At 36.8% G+C, this 27,091-nt stretch overlaps 1 protein-coding gene across 4 annotated transcripts; it reads left to right on the forward strand.

Annotated features, from left to right (window-relative positions):
• Positions 1-1,136: 1,136 nt before the first annotated feature.
• LOC105842372 (uncharacterized) lies at positions 1,137-26,287 on the forward strand. 4 transcript variants are annotated; one of them, XM_012694943.4, is made up of 9 exons: positions 1,137-1,531; positions 12,075-12,105; positions 13,938-14,173; positions 17,960-18,096; positions 19,407-19,548; positions 19,869-20,014; positions 20,571-20,791; positions 23,631-23,857; positions 24,272-26,287. In XM_012694943.4, the coding sequence occupies exons 1-9, from the start codon at positions 1,490-1,492 to the stop codon at positions 24,422-24,424; spliced, it is 1,335 nt and encodes a 444-aa protein (XP_012550397.1). In that variant the 5' UTR covers positions 1,137-1,489; the 3' UTR covers positions 24,425-26,287. The 4 variants fall into 4 exon arrangements, with proteins under 4 accessions (XP_012550397.1, XP_062527123.1, XP_062527122.1 ...); XM_062671139.1 differs by having other exon boundaries at positions 1,139-1,531; positions 20,571-20,779; XM_062671138.1 differs by having other exon boundaries at positions 1,140-1,531; positions 19,407-19,539.
• The last annotated feature ends 804 nt before the right edge of the window (positions 26,288-27,091 follow it).

Genomic DNA, 27,091 nt, shown 5'->3' on the forward strand with positions numbered 1-27,091 from the left:
TCTGATATTAAGAGGTTACCAAAGCTAACAGATCACAACGTGAATAGCACCTTACTTAGAGACATTATGCCCAAAAATTCAAATTTATTGTAGGTACAATGACTATCTTCTCCTTCAAATTGAAGACATGATTGCTGCGTGGCAGTATTAGGTACTAGACCGTATGGGCTCAGAATACCATCAGTAAAAAGTATTTTAAGACAAAAGTATTGCATTATATAAAGCATGAGTTGTTGCACAGGAGTTCCTTAAGCGGAGTGCATGCCGCGTGACCGTTTATTGTAATTATCGTGTTACGTAAAATGTAAATAAAAGATTGATCGCTTATTTGCTGACTTATTACAACGACTCAGTGACGCTTAAAGGTCATGATTTCAGTCAAAAGAGATCTCCATTCGTGTGGGCTTTTGCCAGTAGATGCTACTTTTGAATTGGATTGTTCTGCAAATGATTATTTACCGCAAAAACCAAATAAATATGGTATTTTTGTATCACCGTCGTTCTGAGCGGAACAACATACAACGACAATTATTCACTTGTTCTTGTTCACGGAACAGACCTCCAGGACTAAGGAAGCTAAATTGCGGTATACCTAAGCTTAACGAAAGCTAGTCGACTCTTAAATATCACTCATCAAAGAAAGAAACGTTTCAAACTATTCATCGATTAGGCCTGGCTCACGTATTTGATCATCTTAAATTTTTATCAGCATTCATCTGTTCAATTGATTGACTTTCTATTAGCGGCGGTCTCATACAGAATCATATCGATAGTCTTGATGAACGAGAACGATCAGTAATAAAGCTATTCAGTTATCTTATCTGAGTATCGGTTTTATGTCTGATTCATTTGCAGAGAAACTATTGACTTAAACGTGACACGGATGACCCGACCACGGAGACTGAGCAGCATCACGAAAAACTCACTAAGTCAGTGCTAAAGAAATTTGCAATTTCTCCATACAAATCGGTATTGAGCGCGTCAAGGACTGACACTATCGGTCCAATTATACTCCTAATCCGAGGCCAATCAACCGTGTAGATCGGTGGATTCTCGAATCGCACGGATCGCCGGTCGTGTCGTGAGAACTGTAAGGTACGCTGATACGGCAGGTGGTACCCTCCCCTACGGAGGCTAACTGTTCCACCATCATCAACAGCGCAAGACGAGTGCGGCTCAGCGCAGTCCAGAGTTGAGACCCCGTGAGCGCACCACGCGGCTTTCACGCAGACACGCATTTAATACGCGGCAATATCGGTCGAATTCAAAATAATCAAGCTACGTCTACACTAAGTTAACCCAGTGACTTTGAAGAGTAAAAATTATCAAAGTGTTTTTTTTTTATTGGATTGTTTCGTTATTTTTCGTTGTTATTTCGATGGGCAGCAATTTACCAAGTTTTTTGTAGTATACTATTCACTTCAGTAAGGTAATCGGGGCAGATAGGCTTAACGGTTGGCTCCGCACTCGAGTGTGGCAGACCGCAAGCATGACGCGCGCCGGCCACTGCGCTCTCGTGCTTCTTATACTGGTATGTCACTCATCACACGTTATCGCTTATTACTTTATTTACATATCGATAGGAGTGAATAACTCGTTATATCTATCTATACATATATAAAAATGAATTGCTGTTCGTTACTCTCGCTAAAACTCGAGAACGGTTGGGCCGATTTGGCTAACTTTGGTCATGAATTACTTGTGGAAGTCCAGTGAAGGCTTAAAAGGTAGATATATATGAAAATGCTCTGAATTAAATAAAAATAACAATTTCATTTTTCCTTTGATGTGTCCCCCGTCGGACGGATTCCTTTTGTTTGTTTTAAGTTTATTTTATACAAAAGTTTAGGTCTTTTATTTATCGATCGAGGCCCTACGAAGTCTGCCGGGTCAGCTAGTTTGATATATATATCTTCGTTTGATATATGAACGACCGCTATTTTAATTGTTCTTTAAGCAAAGTAATTTGTCAGGTTTGTAATAAAATGAGCATTATTATTAATTCTAACACATGATAATATAGACATTAAATTTTTTTATTTACATGACTAAATGAATTTTTATTTATTTATAAAGAAATAAAATATTTACTAGAACAATGAACCTAAAACTAAAAACCTTAAAAAAAATATAATATAATAAGTAAAATATATTATTAAAATGAGTCCTTTTAGGCAAGATTCCGAAGATACTGGCAGCGTTCCCCCTTTGAATAGCTAGACTAATGAAATAAATGAAATACGTTACGTTTATCATATAGGTAGTCTATTAGCACTAGGCTTCTCTGTTATTCAGTAATTTAGATAGATATATGTTTATTTTTTGTTTATCCAGCGATAATATAAATCTATTGGGCATAAAGTATTTGCACAATATATTTTAAATTTTGTAAGATGCTTCAGTTCTCTCGATACATTTCATTTTACAAGTACTTCAACCTCCGATTTTTATATAAATATGTATATAATACCTAAATGCATAATGCACGATTATTTTCGTGCACATATCTATATATATATATGTTAAAGTACCTTTAGAACTACAATAAAATTATAAAAAGTATTCCTTTTCACTTATATTATCTTACTTTTACATGTGGTAGGACATATCACAATACGTACGTATCACAAGACTGGTAGGTTTCGGGCAAAAATTAACAAAATTTACTGGTGGTAGGACCTCTTGTGAGTTCGCACGGGTAGGCACCACCACCCTGCCTTTTTCTGCCGTGCAGCAGTAATGCGTTTCGGTTTGAAGGGTGGGGCAGCCGTTGTAACTATACTGAGAACTTAGAACTTATTAATCAAGGTTGGTGGCGCATTTACGTCATAGATGTCCATGGGCTCCAGTAACTTAACACCAGGTGGGCTGTGAGCTCATCCACCCATCTAAGCAATAAAAAAAAGACGGCATGACATTTATTTACCTATTCGATCTCATAATCCGCTTTATCCACCAATTTTATTGAAATTAATGTTTGATAAATAGAAATATATTTTTATTTTTATCGCACAATTTTATTTCTCATTCGTTGAAATCGTTCATGACAATTGTACGGTACATAATTTGTAACGTCGGTATAATTCTCAACGAATCACTGGACAGCATTGAGCTATTTAAAAAAAAAAAAATTAAGGCTTAAAGCATGACGAGGCCGGTTATCACATTGCAATAAAGATAGGGACTGAGGGCCTACTGGTGATAATCACCATCAGATGGATCAAGAATGGTTTACCTGCGAAAGTAAAAATAAAAGATTGAAAGATTTTGGCGACAAATTGTGAAATCGTTTCTGGCTGAATATAAACTAAAGTGAATAAATTCACTTAATAATTAATTTAATTATTACGAACACTGTTAGGATAAAAGTAGGAAAAGAACGTATTTTGAAAGTGTATTGCCAGCTCAAAAACATAATTTACTCACCCGGAGAAAAGGAGAAAGTAAATCAGTGAGCCTGTTTTTTTAAGTAAAATATTCCGCATCCACGCAATAACGCGAATTTTCAATTTGATTTAATTATTTAAAATGGATTGAGACCAATGATCATTCTGATTACTTACGTGACTGGATTGAGAGCGCTTAGAAAATTAAATTTCACGGTTGGTAGATTTTTGCGAAGTTCAAAAAAATCGGACGACACCGACACTCGGTGTAAAATTACGATTCGCGCGCTTTCACAAATCCGCTCGGATCAACATTATTGTTTAACAATAATAATTGTGACCACCTTTTTCTGGTTTATCTCATTCCGTCATTCGCCAAAGGATTTAGTTTAATAAAACTGAAAAAAAATATTTAAAATTTACTACTATAGATATAAATTATTGAGGTTAGAATAACACAATAAATTACACATGATAGATTTGAATGTTACACTGTAGTGTACGTTAGAATTTCAAGTAGGTACCACCCACATTTCAACGGTAAATAATATAAAAATTCAACATAGCGAAATCACCGGTCATCGATGTTAACAACTTCCGAAACGAGAACACAAATATACAAATCAGTCTCAGTACAGACTAGAATGGTATTACAGTATTATAATCACTTCATCGACCCGTCAGGTTAATCACCGTTCTATCATCGGTATAATGGGAAAAGACGCAGAACTCGCAGACACGTTCGATCACGTATGTAAGTAGGTACGTATTTAGGAAATTCTACCCTAATCATAACCAGTCACGTACAAAATGAAACTCTTTATTACCGTGCATGAAATTTCACTTTTAGATGACTCACAGCTACGCGTAAAAACATGATATGAAATATTTGTGGTTTTACAAGAAGAGCTTCTTTGATAATTTTATTAATGTTTTAATTCCACGTCCTGTTGTGTTTATTCTCAAAATAATATATAACTAATTATTATAAAATTGCATTAAATTCAATTAAAATACAGTTTTTTACGAAACTATATATATACGCATGAACGATATGGCATCATTTAAAATTTAGTGTGCACGTCTTATTATATGTATTAAAACTTTGTTAAAATTTTTTGTTAATAATTATTTAATTTATTAAAAATTATAAATAGTACCTACATATTGGCGTTGATAATTATATTATTTAATCGATGCTTCGTAATTGTATTCAATAAAATAGATGTAAGTTTATTAGCTAGAAATAAGTTATAACGGTCTTAGCCTTTCTTTTTAACAAATTAAAAAACATCCGACTTAACCTACATTTCTACAGTGCAATGAAAAACGAGAAAGGTCACGCAAAACATATTTTTTGAAAAAAACTAAAAGCAAGTCAATTAGTACACGACGTGTGTTTGATTATAATCTTTTTTGTTATCAGCTGTGACCATTTTTGAACTTCAAGAACTGGATTTTGTAGCACGTTCGCGTCGCGATCCGTGTCAAAATCCTTATATGATTTTTTTTAACTTTTTTTACATTCTGACTTTCACTGTTTGTTACTTATTTCACTGTGGTAAATCAACCTATATGGAACATTGATGTATTAAAAAACTGTATGAAAATTTTTATATATCAATGATATGGAAGCAATAGATCCGAAAGCACTAAGTTAGTATGGTTGTTCTCTTGCTTGATTCTTTTTATTTTGTTGGCTTAGACGGTCTTATATTCATTGATTTGGCGCTACTTAATAGGTTCGCACCACCATTAATCTATTTTCGCCGCAAGGTAATTACTTTTTTTGCTACAAAACTACGATAGTGATCGCTCTTAATTCGTTCAAAACTAGGTAGCTTAGAGTGTCAAATTGAGCGCCGTCGTTTTGATTTTCGTCAGGTAAAAAGCTGCAAAATCATAATTTGCGTAATTACTGGTGGTAGGACCTCTTGTGAGTTCGCACGGGTAGGTACAATAACCCTGCCTATTTCTGTTGTGAAGCAGTAATGCGTTTCGGTTTGACAGGTTGGGCAGCCGTTGTAACTATATTGAGGCTTTAGAACTCATATCTGAAGGTGAGTGGCCGCATTTACGTTGTAGATATAAGCTCCGGCTATAAGGCATGATAAAGATACCTGATTTATTTGACGATGGCAGTACAATCACAAATACAATCACACCTACTTTCATCAACGAAAACTAAGATTTTCTCCTTTTACCGAAAATACATTCGTCAACAAGAGGAGCCGTACTGAACACCAAAAATCTTACAAATACTGATTGATTGCGACCAAATCTAAACCCGGATATTGTATTATTATATCAACCACTGCACCAATGTTAGTTATTGCTACTCTTGTAGGTATATACGCTTTTGCTACATTACAAGAAGCAATTAAGGTTTCTTGTGATCACGGTCGTTGAGGCGTAACGTCACGCCTCAACTTCATTACATAACACACAAAGTCCAATAAAAAAAAGTTGTGCAGAGTACGTGACTATTACATATTAATTACGTATAAATTACGTGTAAATTTTATGCAGAACGAACAATTATTGTAACGGCGATCTTGTACACACACATTGTGCATTGATTGTTTTTAATTTATTTCAATGTCGGATGTAATTTGTGAACTTGAATTTTTCGTATTCAATTCTTTTTATAGTAGGTGTAAATGTACTTCGCGAAACGATAAGTGAAGACATTTTTTTTTGTTGCTTTTTTTTATTTATTTTTTATGATTGAAACATTACTGGTGGCCCGAAGGCCTTTCCAGTTTCACCAGGACAAGTGGGCGAGCAAATGCTCAGCCAGGAGGGGTGGGATTTGCTAACAACTGCCCGAGCGCCTCCGAAGGAGACCTAACAACTCAGAGCAATTGCTTCGCGAATGAATCTACTACCGGATAGGAATCGCGACCCCCTGAGAAGATCCGGCGAGAAACTCAGCGGGCTGATGTATGGGTTGGGTTGCACGTCGACCTTTTTGTCGAGTTCGACGAGTACGGTTACCGGGGTCCCTAAGCCTACTCCTAGTGTTAGAGCTGAAGGTGTCTAATGCAGAGGTTATTGGATCTGTTGGATCCGTAAGGACGTGTCTAGGGCGTTGACGGTAACTGGTTCCTACATGATCAGGATTCGGGGAGTAGTCAGCGGTGGCAACGATAAGGCGATTATCATGACGCATAGCCTTATCAAAGTACCGTTCCGACGCTGACTTCATGTATTTACGGATTGATTCGAGGCCCAGGTCGTCGTGTACGTCGACGTTCCTCACGAACCACGGAGCCCCGACGGCTAACCTGCAAAAGCGGGATTGTAGGGATTGGAGGGTGTCTATGTATGTGCGGGCCGCGTGAGCGAACACCACACTCGCGTAAGTCATGACGGGCCTTAAGCAAGTTTTTTGTTGCTATAGACAGACGATACTAATGATAAACAGTTACCGTCTGTCATTGTCGTTAGCGATGCCAGGGATAAACCAAAACGTTGCCTATTAAATGTAAAATCTACTATATTGTCATTTTTAAAGATTACCATTTTTAGACAATTGTCCAATTTTGTCTGATTACAATGATATTCAGTGAACAGGTTTGCATGTAAAATGTAATCTAAATCTAAATGTAAACTAAACCTAAATATAATCTGGGAAATGTAACGAAAACCATACACACAACTTCCGCTACTTTGAAGATATTGTTTCATTCTTAAATTGATTATGAACCGATAACGTGTATGTTTTTGCCAGTTGAATGAATTTATATTCGATTCCAACGAACATATGTCACACTCTTCCTGTGTTGTCTAATCTTGTCCAAGCTTCACTATTAATATTACAGATTATTTCGTGGGAAACAAACCGACTGCGGGTCAACTGAACTGCCGAGACTAATCTTTGAATGAAGGAAGTGTTAATTTAAAATAATATGTAGCAACGCGTATTTATAATAGTAACGTAACGCAAAATTCTTAGGTGATTTTAATATTTGGAAAATAAAACATTTAAAAACTTAGGTGGTGCTTTAGTGAATTTATTACTACAATTTTAGACCTATGATATCACATACAGCCTCAAACGAATCACATTAGTCATTGTTTACAATTTTCAATACGTGAATTTATAACAAAGTTACATCGATTTATAGATAATCGATTTTCAGTAGGTAATCATTCGGGATCACGATTGAGTGTGAAACTCTATTAGCGGCAGAGGCAACACCACGTGCCCACGTCACCCATTCACGAAAACCATAAATAATCGTTTAATCGTTGTGAGACAACGTAACCTGATATCATTCTAAGAACCGTTTCATTAAAATGCAGAACCAATTCGGTTTTTCGTATAAGCAACATCTCTTCACGCCCAATAACCAGAGTAGCACCGTTTACAGTAACCGTTTGACCGTCAGTACGTTTTGCATGCAATCAAACGTTGTGATATAAGATTGTCTATCGTTGTACGATTTCCGTTCGCTTAACGGTTTAAATATTACAAATCATCAAAATAAAAATACTGTTACACTTTTTTGTGTCTTACGAAATCTTATATGGGATCCAATTAAAAAAAAAAAGATATGGGTGTCGTGGGACACCGGATAGGAACGAAGTTCCTTATTATAAAAATGTTAATTTTAAGTTCTATTCGAGGTATAAAGAAAATAAAACTGGAGGTTTCGCAACAACCTACGGTCATTCGGTAACGTGCGAACTTATTGTGGTACACTTCATTCACGGTTGTTTGCATAAGAGTTAGTGTATTGCGCAAACGAACGCTCTGAGATCGTGTCAATGAATGATAAAAAAATATGCTATTTTTTGTACATTATTACAAAGTTAAGTCGTACACTGTGTGCATTACTAATAAAAATCTTATGTTACGGACGTTTTTCCCGGTTAGGGTACCCCTCCGCGTCGTCCCATAAGGAACTTCGTTCCAAAAATTACCCTAAACCCTTTGACTGCCGTGTAGGTCACCGATGCGCTACGTGGCACACTGAAGTAATTAATTATGTCGGTTTCTTCTACTAAGCGCCTGGATTGCCTAACTTTGTCTTCCTTTGTTTTAAAAGTATGTTTCAGTCTTTTAGGAAATCGACGTATTTACTTCAGTACGTCACGTAGGGCACCGGTGACCTAAATAGCAATCGAAGGTAATTAAAACTTTTATACTGGATAGCTTATTGCGCGGACGAGCTTACGAAAACTGTAAAGCCTTCGAAATATGGGAAATAATACAATGACAATAAGATACGCGAAATTAAACCGTAAAAGCGTAAAAGTGGTTTTATTTAAATCAACGGCGAAAACCGAAGAAATTATTGAAATAATCCTTGTCACTTGTTTGTTTTTCTTACTTCATCACGATTATTTTATTTTATTTTATTGCTTTTATGGGTGGACAGACTCGATACGAATGCACAGGGCGTCTTATCCTTTAGGGCACGACGACTTCTAATGCAAGTACACTTGTACAAGACAATTGAGACTTCAGCCTCAAGTGTCAAGGTCGGTGGCGTAATTCTCGTTGTGCTTAACGTCACTCGGCTCCGATAGCCACATAATGCATTATTGAGCATTATTGGTCCAAAATTTAAGTCGTATATCCATTTAGTGCAATTTAAAAGGAAACCTAATGGGATATTTCTGTCATGTGATACATGCGATCAAAGTACGCATGAATGTACTTCATTTAGCATCAGTTACAATGAAATATGGTAGTATTTTAACATTTACGTCTGCAGATACAATTTTTATTTAATTATCGTGTGTATTAAATTAAATAGGCCCAAATATGTGGAGAATAATCCTCCTGTCGGCAACCAAATCAGCTATTATTAAAACAAAATTCAAATTCATTTTGTAGTTGGCTAGGACTCAGCCGAGAGCGGTGGGATTTCCTAAGTTTCCCGAGCGTCCATGAAGGAATCCTAATAACTCAAAAACAGCTGCTTTGCGAATGTATCTACTCATAATCATAGTCGGTTACTCTTGGCAGAGCAGTCGTGGTCATGTGGAAGTCTTGTTTATTATAGCCATAACAGATGTTTCCCACAGTTTGCGAACTGAGGCTTGGCGCACGCACTCGTTAAATGGAGTTTTAGTAAGGTCTTTCACCTGGATCTACTACCGGATCGGAATCGCGATCCACTGAAAAGATCATGTGAAATCTCAGTAGCTGTTAGTCGCATTCGCGAGTTTGATGAGAACGGTGACCTGTGTTTGGAGAGCTTAAAAGCCCGAGAATGGATCGGGAGCATCCGATAGGACATGATTAGGGCGACTGCGACTTGGCTGAGTCGGCTGAAATACATATTTAATTAAAGGCGACTACGATTAGGGACTTATCGTGTCGCGCTGCTCTTTCAAAGAAGTGTCCACTAATGTTCTACACTTTAAACTATAACATTTGATTATTTTTTGGATAAAAAGATCTTGAAATTTGTCGCAAAAGCGTAGTCAAGCACGATGCACAACCTCAGCTTAGTAGGGCTTCAATTAGCCAACCAATTTGTCTAGATCTAGATCACGGTTTTGACTAATAATTCTAATCCATAAGTCCTTGGTTGATAACCAAACGCGTAATTTTACATTTTCCAAAGCGATTTCCGAATTTTTTTAGTAATCTTCCAAATTGCTCGTTCAGTAATCACGGGTGATTCGTTAAAAGACCAGATTTGGGTCGATTTTGTAGTATAGAAGAACCGTGCTACTTTCATTCGTCAGTAGTACGGAGAGCTCACGTCCGCGATTCGAATTAATGGCGTGGAACTTTTTATTTTTCAAACCGCAAATCGTCGAGATTTCGTTGATTAAACATCAACTTTTCTTTTCGCCTAAAACCAATTCTAGAGTAGTGAGTTATACAAATATTCGTTAAATCCTTTCTACATTTGTTTTAAAAAAAATCATTCCGATGTTATTGTTTTGGTGCATTTTTTTTTGTTTCCAACCGTTTTCTTGAGCATGGCCTTTTGATTATTGATTAATTAAACTACTTTCTCATTACTGTTATGCATTATGATAAATATAATAAAATCATAACTACTATTAGAAGAAAATGTCTTTTTATAAAATTTCACACATTAATATATTTTTTTACTTTAATTATAGAAGATTTATTTTTAGCCTTATGAGTTTATTTTTCTTAATTAATAATTTAATACACGTGTGAGGAACACGGATATTTTTTATTCTGAATAACGGTCTCAGCTGCGGCAAAGTATAACATTGCATTTTCCAGGTAAAAGATTTACTTGTGCCGCTATGTGCATCACAAATTACCAGACGGTTTACTATCGTTTATTACCGATTTATTTTTATATTTAGGTATAGTAATTTTCGATTCGATATATTTACCGATTTATTACCGAGCGTACATAAAATCATAGCCCAGCGCACACGATGTCGTATTTATTATAGATGTACTCGGTGTTGCCGAAGTTTGTCAAATCACTACATAGTATAAATCAGTCGCTTTCTCTGTCCCTATATCCCTATGTATGCTTACCTAAATCTTTAAAACTACGCAACGGATTTTTATGCGGTTTGTTTTTAATAGATAAGAGTGATTGAAGAGGAAGGTTTATATGTATAATAACATCAATTAAATAGTGGAGAAATCAATAACAAATCACAGTTTCCGAAGCGAAGCGAGGGCGGGTCGCTAGTAGTCTTATAAGCTTTAGCTTAACTAGATTAAACGGCAACACGTGACTCTCTTCTGATAGGATTTGGCAAAATTATGACCGATGCCAATTAGAACATTCCTCACTATTCTACTTCTGTCTTCTTCAACCCGTGTTCACCCAATTCTGAGTATAGGTCTCTTCACATGCACTCCATTCCCTTTGGTCTCTTGCCTTTCGCACCCGCGTTTCGTACTATTCTACTTACTTACAGCTTATCATAGCTTTATCTTTACTTATTTGAATACCAGCCAAATTAGTCTAATTACTTCGATACTATAACTTACCTACAGTACTAATTATCTACGTAATAAATTATGTACCTACTACGACATCACGTGATTATGTAGTAGTATAATTTGAAAGTATAATCTGCATAATTTTTTTTTGTTAATGTTTTCTTAACGAATACTTAATTATTAGGGAGGTATATAATTTACGTTTTAGTAGACAAATCAGTAGACATTCGCCATTTTAGACTAATTTACTCAGCTATTGTTGGTTTTTCATTAAACACGATAAACCTTTTAGCTTGTTATTCGGTATTGTTTGAAGCAACATGATTTTTCTCTTACCGTAAATAATGAACGCAGGTCTTTCAAACTAGACGCTACATGTCTAATTAGCTTTGTGCCTGCAGCTTCGCCTGTATGGACTATACCTCATACACGGATGCGGAGACCCGTGCTTATTTATGGGATGAAAGTAATCCTATATTATTTTCAAAGGCTCCAACAAACTCCATAAGAATTTCATCAAAATCAATAATTTTGTTCAGGGCGTGTAACGTTACCAAAAATCAATTACTTTGGTATTAATTAGGTATTGGTTCAATAGAAATAATGATTTGTATTTAATTTGTTAATCTGTTGTCAATATAGTTTCCGGTAACAAGTCAAAAATAAACAGCTAAAGAGACCATTGAACTACTTACTCAATACTGTATTACATTGTAATTTAAGTTTTAATTAATTACCTGATTGTTTTCATTCGACTGAATCAAACTTTACTGTTGCAGACTCAGACAGCGCTCGGTCAAGATTACGATGGTAAGTTCTTTCTTTTGTTTAATTCGATACTTAGTGTGTATTTAATCTACAAAAAAGTAATGTAACTTGTATATTAACGGTGTTGTAATGTCAAATGATTATCATCTATGAAGTGATAAAATTACGTTCCTCTGAATGAGTACGAATGGGAAAACAAAACTTACAAAATATGTATTTAACAGACAATTTACCACACCGTACTGTATATGCGTATGGACCCGAATATTTTTATGATAAGTAAGACAATAATCACTGACGTCATTTGTCTCTCTCTCAACTTCCAAGCCATAAAAATCTTCTATGTTTATAAAATGAATGTATCTTTGTATGTTTGTCCCCTATGCGTTCCTAAGCAATTCGGCCGAATGTGATAAAACTACCGCATAAACGTGACCGGTGTATGGTGTCCTAAAAGCACTGAGAGTTGATCAGGAGGATCCCATAGGTGTGCTGATGGCGGCTATGCGTTGACCCGTGTCCTGGGTCGAAATCGTAGTTCGAGATGGGCATGAGGTTATCGTGCCGTATCACTTTTTCGAAGAAACATCTGACGTTGTCTTCAGATACCGTCCTTACTTAACGGGTCAAATTCTATGAATTTTAGCAGTACTGTCATTAACAACGGGGCAATGCATTACCTGCAATCAGCGATAGTGAAAGCGGAGTATTACCCTGTCGGTTATACCAGTTGCTTACGTTTTTGAATAAACAAGCTCCAATGAATCGAAGTACCGTGCAAAATTGGAATAAGGCTTTCATACGAACATTAAATTTTATTCTCAAGCCTTCTTGGTTTGTTCGAATTAAACTGTTTGTTTTGCGGGTCAGCTCGGTGTTTTTTTTTTAAAAATACGCAATGAAAACTGGGCCACATTATTGTTCTTGCAATCTAACCGTTTGATCGGAGATCTTTTACCCAGTCGTGTTTCCCGTTAGTATTCTCTAATTGGTACCGTTTAGTGTTACTAATTAATTTGCTACTTAGTTAACCAGACGTGACTCAGCTTATTACAATAACTTAATCTTCTCCCATTGTGACGTTGGTATGTGTCTGTCGTACTTACTAATTGCTATTTGTGGTTAATAAAGTACTTTTCTGTAGACTTTTATTGTTGTAGATGAGAAAGACCTACACTCGCAGCTTTTTTATTTCTACCTTATTACCAGTATTCTCTACGGGATATTCTGTTTTAACCGAACTGATAGGTGAACTCACGGAGCTCAGCTTGAGAGACTTGCCCTAGCCCTAGCAAGAACAATGTTACCACGGGATCGGAATCACGACCCACTGAAAAGATTCGGCAAAAAGCTCAATGGGCTATGTCTTTAAGTTAAATTGTACGTTGAGCTCTTCGATAAGTTCTAGGTTAATGACTCTCAGCATTCTTCTTGGAACATGCATCAGTGAGACAGCAGCATAGCTGATGTAGAGTAGACTATCAAGAGGCCCAGCTGGTAGTTATTAGTTCCCGAATCCATCACAATGGGTCTTATTACAGGGCTGAAAGTCGCCCAAAGAGCTATGCTTAGAGTTTTCCTTAGCGATCGAATTAGAAACTAAGGCTTCGCAGGTAATTATAGTAACCAACATAGCGCAATGGATTGGTGAAGGTTGAAGTGAGAATGGGTAGAACACATTGCTTGTGGAACAACTGACCGTGGGGTGCGAAAAGTTCTGAAATTACGAAACGTGGCCAGGTTTAACAAGTTTCTATAAAAAAACAAGCCGTTCAGAAACATGTGTTAAATGTAACTATGAAAAACTATTATTCTATAGTAACAAACGTCGATTTTGATACAGATCTTCTTATTTTTTCTCTTACGCTTCACAGTAACAGACATACAGTGTACATTTTCGACGGGAGGCTCCGGGCTTCGTGACTCCGTGAGTGCCCTCCTGAGAAAGCCGGAGGGCTTCAGAGGTGCGCCCTTGTTTGCGGACGACCGCGCGACTGACCCGGTCGCAGACCCCGTCTGTCAGATCCGACCAGAGGCGGAAGATGGCACGGGCCTGTTATATCGGCTCAAAATCACGGATTTCTCACGGTGCGGCGTTTTAAAACGAAACGTAAGTTTTCATAAAACAATATTTCTATTTGTGGAAAGTACAAAAAATTATCTTGACTTGTTGTGTTTATAATGCGTTTTGTTTATTTTTATGTGACACTAGCTATAGCCCGTCCGCTTCGCTGGGCATTTAAAATGAACATTATGTCTTTGTATGTGTTTGAAATGTTTGTAAACGTTTGTATAGCACATAAAAATAAACAAAACGCATTATAAACACAACAAGCCAAGATAATCTTTTGTACTTTCCACAAATGTGGTTCAAATTCCGCATGGTGGTAGGACCTCTTGTGAGTCCGCGCGGGTACGTACCACCGCCCTGACTATTTCTGCCGTGAAGCAGTAATGCGTTTCGGTTTGAAGGGTGTGGTAGCCGTTGTAACTATACTGAGATTTTAGTACTTATATCTCAAGGTGGGTGGCGCATTTACGTTGTAGATGTCCATGGGCTCCAGTAACCACTTAACACCATGTGGGCTGTGAGCTCGTCCACCCATCGAAGCAATAAAAAAAAAACTAACGAGCAGCAATTCATTTATATATATTTAGATTAACTTCTTTTAAATTAAATATTGTTATTTTAATATATACTTAATTACCAAAATACAGTACTGTTCAATATATATAGTAAAATTTTAATATCAGTGTATTATTTAAAGTCTTTGTATGTGCTTCAAATGTTTGTAAACCTTTATATCTATACTAATACAGTCAAACCTGGATAAGAGAGAGCTCAAGGGAGCACAATCTTATTCTCGCTTATAGAGGTTTCTCACTAACCCGAGTTTCTCGCTAATGCTCCCTCTGAATTTCATTTCGCGATTTTCCGGATTCAAACGCATTCACTATTTTAAGTTTGTCACTTAATGACAGTACTTTAATTTTCTGTTTTGACATGATGCAGAACAGAACTTTCCTTCGCAATTGATTAACGATAAACTGAGTAAGTCCGATAAACAGGACGGTACACAGGCACACGTGTCCATTCGAAAAGAATGCGATAAAATAACGTTATTTAGTTCCACGAAATAGAATAGGTTCAATATTGACTGACAACTGATGGTAAGTGGTTACCGTCGTTCATGGACATTCACCTATCCCTGGAACTCATCCAAACTGCTGTTTCTGTCTATCTAACTTAATGTTAAAAATGTGTGTTTTGGTTTTATGCAAATTATAAATTATTTTATAACATTAAAAAAATATGTTTTGCATTATATGATATTATTATGTATATGTATACTGTACATTTTTATCTTTCTGTTGTCATCTGTAATAATTAATAACAAAACAATTGGTGAGCTTATAGATAGCCTAGACATCATATCCGCCACTGTACTCTCTGTACATACGTAAAGTTAAACAAATATGTAAGTGAAAACGCCGAGAGATTTCCGTTGTTTCATCTATAATATGTAAAATCATAAACGGACTTTACTGATGCCCGTGTCATTGTCGTATAATAACCAGTGCCGTTACCAACCGTACGAAATGTAAGGTGTACAGTCGACGAAGAAAGTCATACTTAAGTATTATTTACCGACAACTGCCCGCGGCCGGTATAGTATTCACGTAAACACACAAATATTGATGTCAACATTGATGTACACTTCATTTGACATTTAGGTATGTGTGTTACGTAACCGTATTTACACATCGATTTGATACCGCGGTTTTTCATTCAAGTACTTCTTATTATTTGAGTAGTTTTTATTTTTTTAATGCTACCTTCATTGATTGAGATTTGAGGTCTGTAAGGCGATACCGTACTGTTTTAAAAAAACATTTTAAATATTACTACACTGGATATTATATTCAAAACAGAACTACAATATAACTAATAGCTTTGAACTAAGTCAATGACATTAACCGACAGAATATACCTAAAAAGCACTTTTTATATTTGGGTGAAATATTCAAACAAAGAATACAAAAATAACTAATTATTATCTGCGAAATAGAAATGTTAATAAGGAAGATGCAAAAATAATTAACGTTAGGAAAAATACTGCGTGATGAGGTCACCACAGGAAAACTAGATCGTAATTAGAAATTAATGGTAAGAGTGATACAAATACATATTAAATTTTGACACACATTTAAGAATAACAATATCGATTAATAGGAATATTAAATATGATAGTAACTTAATTATATATATTGAGATGGTTGAGGCTATTTAGCAGGTCGAAGTCTCTCTCGATTGTAGTTTAGAAGAACTAACGTATCTTCAAAGCGGATGCATGACTTACCTACCTACCTACCTACCCTTGCGGTCTTACAATACTTCCTACCACCTATAAGGATATTGAGTTAAATCTTCGAGAGCTATTAATTATGTATTACTGGTGGTAGGACCTCTTGTGAGTCCGCGCGGGTAGGTACCACCACCCTACCTATTTCTGCCGTGAAGCAGTAATGCGTTTCGGTTTGAAGGGTGGAGCAGCCGTCGTAACTATACTGAGATCTTAGAACTTATATCTCAAGGTGGGTGGCGCATTTACGTTGTAGATGCCCATGGGCTCCAGTAACCACTTAACACTAGGTGGACTGTGAGGTCGTCCACCCACCAGAGCAATAAAAAAAAAAGAAGTCAAATAGCAAAGTGTATTCTGTAAATCGTGAGCTTTTCGTTATCTTCTTAATCCACCTGACTGGTAGTAGAACCTCTTGTAAGTCCGCACGGGAAGTTACCACCGTCCTGCCTATTTCTACCGTGAATCATTATGCGTTTCGGTTTGAAGGGTAGGGCAGCCGTTGTTACTATACTGAGACCTTAGAACTCATATTTCAAGGTGGGTGGCGGCATTTACGTTGTAGATGTCTATGGGCTCCGGTGACCATTTAACACCAGATGGGCTGTGAGCTCATCCACCCAACAACTATTCAATCTTATACCTTTAAACGAGCAATTGTTGTATACATATATATATATCATCTGAATCTCGGAAACGGCTCCAACGATTTTCATAAAATTTAGTATACAGGGGATTTCGGGGGCGATAAATCGATCTAGCTACGATTTATTTTCAGAAAATGTTGTTTTATTTGTGTTTTCAATAATCAACTCTTCCCGACATCTATTGGCGAATAATAATACTATTTTTCTTAATTGAGGGCAACTAACCACTTTAAAGACAACAAGATGGCGTTAACAAAAAAAAAAAAAAACGAGCAAAGCTCGATCATCATCTAGTAAAAAAACTAAACAAAAAACTGAATCGGCATGTTGGTTTATTTTAATGAAGATTATAGGTTTCCGCTCTTCAGTTGTGGACGTCAGCTATGTTAACGATGGATTTGTTAGAAGAAATACAGAACACACACGACACCGATGGCATTTTTTGTTACTGGTGCTCGGTACATAGTGTCGAATCTAATTGTACAACAGTATTTATTCAGTGTGTAGGCGACTAGTACCTAAGTCCCCTTGCTCTTAGCTGCAAATCCCAGTAGTTTCAATTGACTATGTATTTATTACCCGGTAAATTGATTTATAGCTTAATAAGCAACAACGTATTTTAACTAACAAACAAAATCGTTCGGTATATTTTTGAAAATAGGTAAATTATTTTCTGAAAGAACTCTTCATAAGTATTATATTGCTGCGTTTTTTTATTGCTCTTGTAGGCAGACGAGCGTACGGTCCACCTGATCGTGAATGCTTACCGTCGTTCATGGACCTTAGTAACTCAGTAACCCCAGGGGCAAAGCCAAGCCGTTACATACTTTCAAGCACTTTCCACAATAATATTTTTGATGTCAAAGTCGTTATTATATCTGCCAGGGCTTCGTGCACGTCCGGGTATGGTTCCCGCAGTTCCCCGGAGTGGTGATGCAGTCCGATCAAGAGTTGATCATCATGTGCAAGCCCCCTGAGCCAACAATTATTGAAAATAAAGCTGCAGGCTTTGCTGGAAGTTTGTGAGTATCTATATATTAATACGTGAACCAAAAACTTTGTATCCCTTTTTACGAAAATTGCGCGGACAGAGGAGTATGAAATTTTCCACACTTATAGAGAATATAGAGAAGAAGTGCAAAATGCTAATATTTTTGTAAAATAATGCATAAAAGATACATGAAATCAATAAAGAAAAAATTACACACACTACATACCATGTATTCGACGCACACACGCATGCATACTATTTATTGTCAAACTTTTGTTCTTGACGTCCGTGGTCAAATTGGGAATAAAATAAATATTGTTTGTCTTTATTAATATTTTTTTATAGCGTAGCCTTGGCGAAATTTGTGATTATAGATGTATAAAATACAATCATTATAGTGTACAAACTTACAATTCCAATTAATTATAGTCGAATTTCAGCTACTGCGGGACCACTAGTTCAATGAAACATTTAATCATGACAATAAAATATATTCGACCTTTTTTATTTCTCGAAATTTCCTAAATTTAAATTAATACAAATATGTAGTTCACAAAAATTATATCAACTTCAAAAAAACAAAATACTAATAATATTATCAATGTAGTCGAAGTGTAGTAAATATACATTGTTAAGCATAGATCAAAACCTACTAATCAGGTCTAATAGCTTTAGATAAAATAGGCACACGGATCAAATAGAAAAAAGTTCTGAGGTTGACACATAGAAAAATCAGTCAAATTAATAAACTCCTTTTATTGAAGCCAACTAAAAATAATATTAGTAAGCATGTCTCTAACACACTGAAATTACACTAGATGTATTAAACCCTACTGGAAAAACCTCTAGGCAATACAAATACGATATTGCCTTCATGTCTCAACTTGTAGTGAATTCACTTCCACCAGTTGAGTAGGCTAGGAGATTTTAAGGGAAGCAAATTCGGAGCCCAAATTGTTCATATTAATACATCTAGAAACTTTTAGGTCCACACAACCAATTCAACGTATATTATGCACAAATCATAAAGTTACAATTTGATTAAAGAATAAAACTGTCACTAATACGATTGTGTACTAGGTTACCGAATTGTAGAGGTGTGTTGCGGTGACACAGTTCAAACAGCCAACTGGCGACAATGTTTAAATCCGCGACTGGTCTCAATATAAAAATACGATATCGAAATTTGAAATTGTGATGTATCCAACTTGGGATTTTGAAGTTGGAGACATCACAATTGTGTTTTTTTTTTACATTATTCCAAAGTGACGAATCAATTTTATGTGTAGTCAGTCCTGAGACATTGGAATACAATAATGAAGAACCTTGACATGCTTTCAGTCCCCACGGTGCCCGTGTGTCCGGCGTGGTCGAGGAGACGCCAGGACGTCTTGAATACGAAGTAGCTCTGTACAAGGAAGCACCGCCTGTCACAAGACATTCTAATCATTCGGTTGATTTGCCTGTCGATCAGGTAACGGGTGTATGTTACACTTTCAAATATAATTCAACCGCTTAGGGCTTTGTGGTGCAGCCTGAATGTCTAAATGCATGCTCCGGCGGATTTGATATGCTACATTAATGATTTTTTTTAATTAATATAAATTCCGCAATTATTTTATAACTTGCAACCCTGTGATTTACAAAGTTTGCTTTTCAATAACTTAACCTTCAACGTTTTCGCTTTTAAGATTTCCTACATTAAAAGCATGTTGCCTTAGTTTTAGGAATTGTGCATTTTGTTTGTGCTGATTTTTTAATTAGTTCATTGCAAATACATTTTTTTACTACCAAAAAAAACAGGCTGTTCCAATCGGCACGAAGCTTCAACTACGCGCACGGATTAATCCCGACTCAGCGTGGCGGCACATCAAACTGCTGGAGGTAGCCGTGTCTCCTGACCCTGACAGACCTCACGCACCCGGATCCGTTTTGCTCGTTAAAGACGGGTACGTGCCATTGACATGATAAAAAAACCGAACCATTCCCACAAATCAAAACAGCAATAACAAAGTCAGTTCAAGAGTAGAGTTTTTAGTAGAAATTCGAATAAAACTCTCGGTGTGTTTTCTAATACATTAAACATCAGTAATATTCAATATTCCACATTTAACAATAGATAGCTTGTCTGCCTATTGTTAATAAGGTCACTGAAGCCCATGGACAACACAACGGGAACATCGCCCTCAGACAAATGGCGGAAGGTCGGTTTTTTTAAGGCAACATTGTCATGGCTTTCCTTTTTTTCTTTTGAGAACCACATATTAAGAAGCTTAAGAATAATAGGGCTCCGTTATGTCTTTGACATCCATGTATTATGATAGTATTTTTAATGGCTACCATGATGGCAGCAATGGTTTTTTTAATGCACTTCAAACTATTTTAAAACACAATAATTGTCGATTAAGCAATCTCAAAATTTTTCAAGACTCTGATGACTTTTTTTTTTAATTTAAAATCTATGACAATGTATACGAAACATATTTGTTGTTATTCGCGTAATAGATGCCGCAATCGGGATTTCGCTTCGATAATCCCGCATCAACCAGCGCGCTACCGGGAGCGACATAACGAAGTATTCTTGGACTTTGAAGCTTTCCTGCTGGCTTCTATGAAGGAGCGCTCAACGTTATGGATACACTCGCAGATAAAAGCCTGCATGGACGCCGCAGACTGCCAACCAGACTACTGCCTCGACCTATTTGAACCATCAGGTTTCGTACATGGTATTTTCTTTAATGGGCTACTAGTATTAAATAATCATAACAAATCCGTAGACCCCTACCAAATTTCCAGTTTGTTAATAATAAACTTGAATAGTAAATTTACCTAACTTAGACGGTTTTTTATGAGTGATTGCGGCAACACTGCCATTATTTATTTAACATTTTTTTCTAACCATAAATATAGACAGTAAACGGTTATATTTGGATAAGTAATGGGTAAAAGTTGGGACTATCAAAAATATCATTGAAATATTTCCTAGAAGGTACCTTATGAAGAGCACGTATAAAATACCTTATAAATAAATCACAAAAAAAGAAGAAAGCAACATAGACACTTAATTGTGAATATTTAAAATGTCAATCAAACAAAATAGTGATACCAACTCAAGCTAACATTTAGATAATGCACTTATATGCAAATTACTTACTATCTTTAGAACATACCTAATGTCATTCCGACTAATGAATTTAATAAGATTTACCGTTCGGAGAAGTATGCCAATAATGTAAAGATGTTATAAAATAAACCGCTAACGATCACATACCAATTGTTTTTTTTTTTATGATTGAAAGTTTACTGGTGGCCCGAAGGCCTTTCCAGTTTCACCAGGACAGGTGGGCGAGCAAAGGCTCAGCCAAGAGGGGTGGGATTTGCTAACAACTGCCCGAGCGCCTCCGAAGGAGACCTAACAACTCAAGAGCAATTGTTTCGCGAATGAATCTACTACCGGATCGGAATCGCGACCCGCTGAGAAGATCCGGCGAGAAACTCAGCGGGCTGATGCATGGGTTAGGTTGCACGTCGACCTCTTTGTCGAGTTCGACGAGTACGGTTACCGGGGTCCCTAAGCCTGCCCCTAGTATTAGAGCTGAAGGCATCTAATGCAAAGGTTATTGGATCTGATGGATCCGTAAGGACGTGTCTAGGGCGTCGACGGTGACTGGCTCCTGCATGATCAGGATTCGGGGAGTAGTCAGCGGCGGCAACGATAAGGCGATTATCATGACGCATAGCCTTATCGAAGTATCGTTCCGACGCTGACTTCATGTATTTCCGAATTGATTCGAGGCCCAGGTCGTCGTGTAGGTCAACGTTCCTCACGAACCACGGAGCCCCGACAGCTAACCTGCAAAAGCGGGATTGTAGGGATTGGAGGGTGTCTATGTGTGTGCGGGCCGCGTGAGCGAACACCACACTCGCGTAAGTCATGACGGGCCTTATGCAAGTTTTGTAAAGTGTCACCTTGTTCCGAAGGGACATTTTACTCCGCTTACAGATCATGGGGTAGAGTCTACCGAGAATAAACGCGGCACGGTCACGGACTGATTTTATATGCGGGCGGAATGTCATCGATGCATCCAGGGTAACGCCCAGGTACTTGACCTTCCTGGCCCAGGGTATGGGTTGTCTAAAGAGAGTAATCGGGGGTGTGAGATTCCTCCTCCTAATCCGGGAGGAAATCCGTGTGGAGCTTCCCCTCTGAAATAGCACCGCAGTACTTTTCGCTGGGTTGATGTCTATGCGCCATTTTCGGAACCACTGTCCTAGGGCTAGGGCTGCGCTCTGAAGCTTCTTCGCGATTAGGGACTTATTTCTACTAGAATAGTAAACAGTCGTGTCGTCGGCGAATAAAGCTAAATGGGTCGGCGGCGACCGGGGAATATCGTTAACGAATAAGCTAAATAGGAGGGGTGAGAGGACAGAGCCTTGCGGGACTCCAGCTGTGAGAGGTCGTGGGGAGGAGCGGGTTCCCTCGACTCGATATCGAAAAGAGCGGTTCGACAAGAAGTCCCGTATGATGAGCACGAGACTATCCGGCACGCCCATGTTGAATAGTTTGAAAATCAAACCATTGTGCCAGACTTTGTCGAACGCTTTTGCGACGTCGAAGAAGAGAGCTCCCGTGTATAACGGTTTTGGTCGATTAAGCCCCACAAGAATGTGCTCCGTGAGGCGGTGCACCTGTTGAACGCATGAGTGATTTGTACGGAATCCGAATTGTTCATCGATAAGAATGCCCTTGGATGAGACGAAGTCTCTGAGGCGTTTGTAGAGCAGACGCTCATACAGTTTGCCTAGAGACATGAGGAGGCTAATCGGGCGGTAGCTCGTCGGATGATTTTTTGGTTTACCGGGTTTATGTATGCCGATAACGTCCGCTTCTTTCCACACCGCGGGAAAGATACAGTTCGCCATAGCGGCATTGAAAATAGATGCCAACATCACGATGAGTTGGACGGGTAGAAGTTTAATAACGCGGTTGGATATACCGTCGGAACCGGGAGCCTTGCGAGGACGTAGGTCTTTGATCAAGTCTTTAACTTCCATCGGGGTGACGGGTGGTAACGCATCAGAGGGTGGCAAGGAGGCTCTGCGTTCTACCTCACTGTCTACTAATTCTACATGAACAGGGTCCACGGATTGAGTGCTGGGCGTGCACTGGGTTTGCAATGTATCGGCACATACCAATTGTATTATCTACCGGCGCCTATGAATTTCGGCGGCGAGGGAATGTGGGAAGCGACTGCTAGTTGCCATGCCGTAATATTGCGCGAAATATGAACATGAAAATACAACAAGAATTTCTGCATAATTTACTGGATGTTTTTTTGGTTACAACTTTTTTCGTTTCGTGTTTGCTTTTAATTCATTCTCGTTTTGGCACAGGGAACGCCTTTGAAATTTGCATTTCATCGAACCATTGAATGCAAAATTCTAATAATCACTTTAAAATTCAACGCTGTAATTTCATTTGTGGGCTTCGATACCAGATTATCCTTGCATCAACCATGAGATCGTCTGATTATTATTATTAAAAAAACTAATACCTCCTTTCAGGCCACGGAAGAAAAAGAAGGTCACTGCCGGAAACGCATAACGCTACACACGCAGCGCTAGTCAACGACAACTCGACAACGCCCTTCACGAGATTCAAGGAGAATCTAGAATACACAGTGGTCATGCCCGGAGAACTCTTTCATAGGACCCCTGTTGAAGCCACCTGTGCCACTTCGATGATGGTCGCCGTAGCACTCGGTGCACTGCTCTTCATGTCTGCATTACTAGTAAGTTATTCGCGGCAAGAAATTATTTATCATCATAGTTGTAACCGTACTCTAATAGACATTTTTTTTTAAACTACCCAGACTTTCTCCTAAGTGTTTTGCGGCTACCGGAATCCTTGGACAATGTAACTAATTATAGTTATAGGTATTAACCAAAGAGAACTTAATACGCTTTACGATCAATAATTACACAAATTCATAAAATTTTATATTTGTGATTATTTTATTACAACACACGACATTTCTTTTCGTTGAAGTTATCAGTGAAAACAATTATACTAACAATTACAAAAATAGTATACGACACAGAGGTCGATGACAGTTACTCAAATAAAACGATTTTAAACGCTAATAGGTTATGGGCATATTTAATGGAATAAAGTATTTAGACATTTTTATTTTTATATCTTACAGATGTGTTACTTAGCCACAAAATTAAATTCTACTTTATTGAAGAACAACAACCTTCAATCGCCAACCGGTAAAGGATTTGAACAGATTTTAAGGGAGCTGGCACACCATTCCTTACCGGATACGGGTTATACAGGACGGCCTACTGTACAATAGTGATAATTAATTTAATTAAATAATTAAAATATAATACCTATTTTATTACGAAATTATAACAGATACTATTTTATGAAGAGAAAAAAGTTAAACGAAAAAAGACATGACTATTATTATTAATTTGCCTAATTTACAATTTACGACTTTTTTAAATATAGTACTCTTTGTATTGATTGTCAACTAGGAGTGGGTAATATCGGTTTTGCCGCGTATCGAATCGTATCTATATATCGAGGATCAATATCGGATATTGAATCTATATATTTTCTGAATCTATATATTGATGGATGCTAGTAGATTTTCTCGATTCATGATATTTGAGATTTGAAACGATACGCTGATATAATATCGTAGTAGATATAGATTTAAGTCAACGTTATTCGGTTGGTTTTCTGATATCAATTTATAATATGATTTTAAAGTAATAAAAAGAACATGAAAATAAAAATATCAAAAAAACTTTCCTTCATGCTTTTATCAGGCTTAGGACTGGCTACATTATTTTCAGTTTTTAGTATTTTGTATCTTAATTTAAAATTACAAAATATACCAAAAGAGTGTAGATTTCAAAAGTTTAATAGAAACACAAGAAATAAACTCAATTATTTGGATTCAACTAAAAATAGAAAAATGTGTACTTTAAAAATCAAACACAAAAAACTTTTAAGTATTTATAAACACTTGTCCAAAAATTGTAGTTCAAGGTCAAAGCGCGTGAAATTAAATTCAACGATGCAAATAGGCTATACTGCATTCAAGTTAGGGTCGAAAATTGAAACTTCTTTCCTAAATTGTATCCTGCTGATACGCTAAGAATAATCTACAGACATATGGACTTAAATATAAGGTTTACAATTGTATGGATAATGCCTGTTTCTGTTTCATTCATCACATGATATCCCTATCGTGCGCTCACTCACTCTGGCCGATTCGATACGAACCAAACGAATATTGCTGATATTAACGAATCGGTACGATATGCCGATGCGCATCACATCGAGTAATATCGTGTATCGGCTGATATCGTTATATAGATTTCGATTCACGAATCGGTACGATATGCCGATGCGCATCACATCGAGCAATATCGTGTATCGGCCGATATCGATATATAGATTTCGTGCGGGGCGATATCGGATTCAACGATATTGCTGCGATATATAGATATTGAATCTAGATACGATTTATATCGCCCACTCCTATTGTCAACTAATTCGAAAAGACACACAAATTGATTCGTTCGTACATTTATCTGCTTATTTAAAGGTATTATAGCAAAAGCTCACGAATTTAATGTTATTTAAGTCCATTAGATTTACAAGGTATTTAGATAATATTAATTTATTTAAATTAATCTACTTAGAAATAATTAAATAAGTGAACTAGATTATAATTTTAGAAGAACTAAATGTTTTAAGTTGTAACTTATGACTGAAAAATAAAATTGCAGTTTTGTTTGAGCTTTAAGCAACTCCAATACTTTTTCAGTCATGACTGTCGAGGATTTTAAGAAATAGCAGGCTATTATTAAAATAATTTATTTGTTTTGGGGATATGAAATAACATCCCAATAAATTATACAACATTTTTAATGTTTTAATGTTTGAAAAAAATTTAATTAAGCTGTGAGATATTATACACCACTGTCCGCTGTAATGGCAGCCCCATTTCTTTTAATTTAATACGTATATTATCTATGGCCCTGACCATAGTAGGTACGTAATGACTAATGACTATTCGAAATATATGGGAAGTCAAATTGAAAGAAAAACTTCGAGTTTTTTATAAATGTTCAAACATTTGAGGCATGTAAGGTTGGATAGATATTTTATGTAAAATTATTAATAAAAAAATAACAACCGAGCTCGCTTTGTCCTTTCCCTCTCTCCGGTCGAGTGGTTCGCGAGACGCTATTTTCTAACTCTCACTCTTTCTAAATCGTATCTTCTCTCTAGCCCTAATCTTTCGCGAGTTAAAGTTTACTCTCAACGCGCCTAAAGAAGTTTCACTTCAATAAATTATCTAATTTAATATTAATTATAAATAATGTTTATGGCATTATCTCTCCTTTCTTATTGTCATTATAATATTTCTGATATTTAAAATACTTACCTACCAGTTTCGTTTACCAGTCACAGGCATTTAAATATTGTGCCAAGTGGTGAACTGAGTCGTAAAAGTAATTTTAATTATTTCTAATGGCTCCTCTTCACAATCGGCCATGATGGGCCAACAAATGATCGTCCATCATCGCCGCCATGATCGGGCAACTCTCCACACAATCGTGAACGTTCATTTACTGACTGTCTACTGATATGATAAGACGTCTAGGTATCGATGATGGAAATCGAGGAGATCACGGCTGCGGCAATATTTTTAGTTAGTTCATATAGTTATTTAGTTAATGTGCGCGAAAAAGGAATCGTGAAAACTTTTTTTTTATTGCCTTTGTAGACAAACGAGCATACGGCCCAGACCCAATGAAGTAGGAAACCTATGGAAATGAAACGTCAACCAAAATTTCGTGCCACTGTGACGTCATCTGGCCACAAAACATGGCGGCTTTAGTGCTGTACAAAAGATTTCAATGTTATCAGGTTTTATCGATAAACGTTCTTGGCTCATTTTATTTTAAATATTGTTGAGTATTATTTATTTGTAGAATTT

This window comes from Bombyx mori, chromosome 11 (genome assembly GCF_030269925.1).
Source record: "Bombyx mori chromosome 11, ASM3026992v2".
NCBI classification, from domain to species: domain Eukaryota; kingdom Metazoa; phylum Arthropoda; class Insecta; order Lepidoptera; family Bombycidae; genus Bombyx; species Bombyx mori.